Source organism: Volvox carteri (genome assembly GCF_000143455.1).
Source record: "Volvox carteri f. nagariensis unplaced genomic scaffold VOLCAscaffold_17, whole genome shotgun sequence".
Lineage (NCBI taxonomy): Eukaryota > Viridiplantae > Chlorophyta > Chlorophyceae > Chlamydomonadales > Volvocaceae > Volvox > Volvox carteri.
Genome location: NW_003307560.1, coordinates 1,295,913 through 1,301,266, shown reverse-complemented (window position 1 = coordinate 1,301,266; position 5,354 = coordinate 1,295,913). Strand labels below are relative to the sequence as shown.

At 56.4% G+C, this 5,354-nt stretch overlaps 1 protein-coding gene across 1 annotated transcript; it reads right to left on the bottom strand.

Annotated features, from left to right (window-relative positions):
* Window positions 1–4,975: 4,975 nt before the first annotated feature.
* Window positions 4,976–5,149, bottom strand: VOLCADRAFT_37814 (uncharacterized protein; the record flags this gene model as incomplete). The annotated part of the gene is made up of 1 exon (XM_002950047.1): window positions 4,976–5,149. A coding segment is annotated over one exon (174 nt), but the record flags the coding sequence as incomplete, so codon positions are not given.
* Window positions 5,150–5,354: the final 205 nt, after the last annotated feature.

The window sequence follows — 5,354 nt, the reverse complement described above, 5'->3', positions numbered from 1 at the left end:
CCTTCTCACCTTTGGCGAGGTCGCCGTCGCCCTAACGCCGACGGCGCCTCGCCTCGCCTTCTCGCCGTCGCCGTCTCGCCGCCGGCGTCTCGCCATCGCGTCGCCTTATCACCTTCGGCGAGGTCGCCGTCGCCCTAACGCCGACGGCGCCTCGCCTCGCCTTCTCGCCGTCGCCGTCTCGCCGCCGGCGTCTCGCCATCGCGTCGCCTTATCACCTTCGGCGAGGTCGCCGTCGCCCTAACGCCGACGGCGCCTCGCCTCGCCTTCTCGCCGTCGCCGTCTCGCCGCCGGCGTCTCGCCATCGCGTCGCCTTATCACCTTCGGCGAGGTCGCCGTTGCCCTAACGCCGACGGCGCCTCGCCTCGCCTTCTCGCCGTCGCCGTCTCGCCGCCGGCGTCTCGCCATCGCGTCGCCTTATCACCTTCGGCGAGGTCGCCGTTGCCCTAACGCCGACGGCGCCTCGCCTCGCCTTCTCACCGTCGCCATCGCGTCGCTCGGCGTTATCGCCATCGCGTCGCCTTGCACTGCACCTTCGGCGAGGTCGCCGTCGGCCTCTCGCGTGACATTTCCCTCCCCTGCCGCCGCCGTCGGCGTTTCACCTCTGGCGTTGCTGCCACCGCGGCCTTTTTCCTTTCCTCTCATCGCTGCAGCAAATTGCTGTTCTTGCGGTGCATTTCCCTCCCCTGCCGCCGCTGCGGCGTTTCACCTCTGGCGTTGCTGCCACCGCGGCCTTTTTCCTTTCCTCTCATCGCTACAGCAAATTGCTGTTCTTGCGGTGCATTTCCCTTCCCTGCCGCCGCTGCGGCTCTTCACCTCTGGCGTTGCTGCTACCGCGGCCTTTTTCCTTTCCTCTCATCGCTACAGCAAATTGCTGTTCTTGCGGTGCATCTCCCTCCCCTGCCGCCGCTGCGGCTCTTCACCTCTGGCGTTGCTGCCACCGCGGCCTTTTTCCTTTCCTCTCATCGCTACAGCAAATTGCTGTTCTTGCGGTGCATTTCCCTTCCCTGCCGCCGCTGCGGCTCTTCACCTCTGGCGTTGCTGCCACCGCGGCCTTTTTCCTTTCCTCTCATCACCCTTCTGCTTTCAAACCTACCATGCACAAAAGAAAGATGAAAAGGGAGACATCCTTGCTCAAACCACGACATTCGTTGCAAACGGAAGGACTAGTTCAAAGCAGGAAAATAAGGGAGTCCAAAGATATGGAGGATCGGGTCGAGAAATATGGTTGTCATGGTGGAAGTTGTCCGTTGGAGATATGTTTGGTTGGAAGAGGTTGGCAGATGTTGATCCAGTTGGTGGACAGTTGGTGGACAGTTGGTGGTGACCGGCCGGTTTTATTGTCGTCGCTGGGTTTTGTGGATGGTAGCTAGCGTTATCTAACCAGCCAGCAGCTGCAGCCAGTTATATTGCCTAAATGGGCTACGCTACGCAGCTAGCAGCCAGCAGCCAACAACCAGCATCAGCGAGTGTGCGCGTGTCACGGCTGTTGCCGCGCGTGTACAGTCTGTCGTGTTTTCGTTTGTGGTGCCCACAGCCCTGGTTGTGCACAATTGATTTTCATTTGTTTGGGGATTACCTAATTAAGGGGAGGCTACACCTTATTAAATAATAGGTGAATAAATAAAGCTGAACCATGATATCTATTTCCGCTTTATTTATTTACTTATTTATTTACTTTGTTTTAAATATCTTATTATAGATTAGTAATGCGCCTCAGCCTAATAAGCTAAGGCGTGCATTAGGGTGCCGGGGTTGTAGAGGTTATGGGTTTTCCCAGGCCTTTGCACCTCCTGTCACCGTATTTTTACTTTTTTCATTATGTAGTCAGCAGCAGCAGCAGCAGCAGCAGCAGCAGCAGCCGGCAGATCAGCAAGCAGCTGCAGCAGTGGCCATGGCCCGGGCCCTTTATCGCCAGGGTTTGCGGCAGCTTCCCTGGTGCCAGGACCCGAATGCAGGGTCGACTGGCTGCCGGGACTCGGGGCGTACGAGTCGTCCGGCCTGCCGGCACCCGCACGCAGGGGCCGGCCGTACTTTTATAACGCCCGTCTCAGGTGGGTGGATGGGTGGGTGGGCGACGTGGGTGTGGGTGTGGTGCGTACTTCGTGATTTGGGTTCAACTAGTGGTCGTGGAAAAAGGCCGCAGGGCCGCAGCGCACGTGTCGCAACGAGGCCTTGTGACTTTTGGGCAAAATAATGACATTTGGTGTTTTACCCCCCTCCCCCCCGTGTATGCTGCCCCCTTACCTATCCCCTCTGGCCGTTTCCCCCTTTATCACGCACCTCCTCTTCAGGTGCGGCTGGGGCATCAACCTGTGCGCCCCAGTGGCACCGAGCGGGCGTTGCTGATGATGGGCCCGGCTGAGGTGGGTGCGGATGGGCTTGGGGTTTTGGTGCATGGGGTGTGCGTCGTGGGGACCAGCAGCGGTACCCTTGCTTGCAACTGTCACCTAATTATGTATGTGTTAGTTGTGTCGTACTGCTAACCATATTTTGGCCTCCCGCGCCCTTCCCCCGCCTTGTCCCTTTTCCTTCAGGTGCACTGCTGGGTGCAATTCCTCCGCACCCAGCTGCACCCAGCCGGGCGCCGCCGCTGCTGGCCAGTTGGCTAGCGGCGGCGGCAACGTTGGCGGCGGCATATAGACGCATCATCATCATGATCATCATCATCATCGTCATCGTCATCATCATCATCATCATCATCATCAGTTGCCGCCATTCCAAGGCTTAATAACTTGTTGGCTGCATGCAGCGCCAACTACGAGCAATGACCGAACGAATGGTGTCGTACAATAAACGGCCATAACGACCATATAACGGTTAATAATATAATATCAATAAATGGCGAATACAGCAGTTCTGTAAACGATCGAGTGGTCAACGTTCATAATAACCAACGGTTTCGGTTGGATGGTCAAATGGAATCAATGCAGCACGAGGACTTGCGCAGCTGAACTTCCAGTAATGGGCCCATGCAAAATGATCTGGGAGGTACCTGGGCGGATGTTGTCGGGGGGGCATGGCCGGGTGATGTGGTTTGGGGTTTTGCCTCGCACAATGCGATTTGGGGGCATGGCCTGGCATGATGCGATTTGGGGGACATGGCCTGGTATGATGTGATTAGGGGGGGCATGGCCTGGCATGATGTGATTTAGGGGGCATGGCCCGGCATGATGCGATTTGGGGGGCATGGCCTGGCATGATGTGATTTGGGGGGCATGGCCTGGCATGATGTGATTTGGGGGGCATGGCCTGGCATGATGTGATTGGGGGGGCATGGCCTGGCATGATGTGATTTGGGGGACATGGCCTGGCATGATGTGATTTGGGGGGCATGGCCCGGCATGATGCGATTTGGGGGGCATGGCCTGGCATGATGCGATTGGGGGGGCATGGCCTGGCATGATGCGATTTGGGGGGCATGGCCTGGCATGATGTGATTGGGGGGCATGGCCTGGCATGATGTGATTGGGGGGCATGGCCTGGCATGATGTGATTGGGGGGCATGGCCTGGCATGATGTGATTTGGGGGGCATGGCCTGGCATGATGTGATTGGGGGGCATGGCCTGGCATGATGTGATTGGGGGGCATGGCCTGGGATGATGTGATGGGGGGGCATGGCCTGGCATGATGTGATTGGGGGGCATGGCCTGGCATCATGATATGGTTTAGGTTGAATTATTTCCTTAGTTAACCGTGCGGAGAGAAAGGATTTTGCACTCTGCGGTATGCCAGTGTTGTGATGCGCTTCCTGTGTTTGTTCTATTGTGCGTTCTGTAGTATGTTGTTACAGGGTGGTCAACTTCGCCAGCGGCCCCCTTTCCCGGGGCAGTCCCTGCTCTCCCCTGCTAGAGGGGCACCCTAATCCGTCACCCCATCCGACTTCAGAATGTATTCGTTGGGTTCGGCAACTCACCACCAGCATCCAACCAAATCTAGCGGATCAACGGCGCATCAACTTAGTTCCTGGTCAGCTCGCAAGTTGATATTATCACGTCCTACACCGTCCATAAGATGGGGGGCCACCTCCCATTTCATCACTCCTCAAACACCCGAGGAGCCGGCAGGCGGAATTGAACCCGGGTCGACTGGGTCGACTGGGAGCAGAAGTCAGGCCTTAACCTCTGCCAGCCGCCTGCCATGTAGTATGCATGTGTGTTGAGTAGTGTGCAAGTGTGTGTATGAGGTGTATGTATGTTTGTGTGCACATTTTTGCGTCAAACATGTATCCGTTCAGTTTTGCATGAGGCGGCTTTGCAACTGTATTGTTCCGGTCGAATCTTCACCGTCACCACCTTCTCCTTACCGTCGACGTTTTGCCGTCGCCATCACCTTCTCCACGTCGAATCTTCACCGTCACCACCTTCTTCTTATCGCCGACGTTTTGCCGTCGCCGTCACCTTCTCCACGTCGAATCTTCACCGTCACCACCTTCTTCTTACCGCCGACGTTTTGCCGTCGCCATCACCTTCTCCACGTCGAATCTTCACCGTCACCACCTTCTTCTTACCGTCGACGTTTTGCCGTCGCCATCACCTTCATCCCGTCGAATCGTCACCGTCACCACCACCTTCTTACCGTCGATGTTTTGCCGTCGCCATCACCTTCTCCACGTCGAATCTTCACCGTCACCACCTTCTTCTTACCATCGACGTTTTGCCGTAGCCATCACCTTGATCCCGTCGAATCTTCACCGTCACCACCTTCTTCTTACCGCCGACGTTTTGCCGTCGCCATCACCTTCTCCACGTCGAATCTTCACCGTCACCACCTTCTTCTTACCGCCGACGTTTTGCCGTCGCCATCACCTTCTCCACGTCGAATCTTCACCGTCACCATCTTCTTCTTACCGTCGACGTTTTGCCGTCGCCATCACCTTCTCCACGTCGAATCTTCACCGTCACCACCTTCTCTGGTATAATTTGGTTTGGGGGCTTTGCCTGGACCTATGCTATTTGAGGGGTTACCTGGCGCAATGTGGTTCGGGGGTTTGCATGGACCGATGCTATTTGGGGGTTTGCCAGGCGAAATGTGGTTCGGGGGTTTGCATGGAACGATGCTATCTGGGGGATTAACTGGCATAATGCAGTTCGGGGGTTTGCATGGACCGTTGCTATTTGGGGGGTTATCTGGCATAATTTGTTTCGGGGGGTTTGCCTGGACCTATGCTATTTGAGGGGTTACCTGGCGCAATGTGGTTCGGGGGTTTGCATGGACCGATGCTATTTGAGGGGTTACCTGGTGCAATGTGGTTCGGGGGGTTTGCATGGACCGATGCTAATTGGGGGGTTAACTGGCATAATGCAGTTCGGGGGTTTGCATTGGACCGTTGCTATTTAGGGGGTTTATCTGGCAT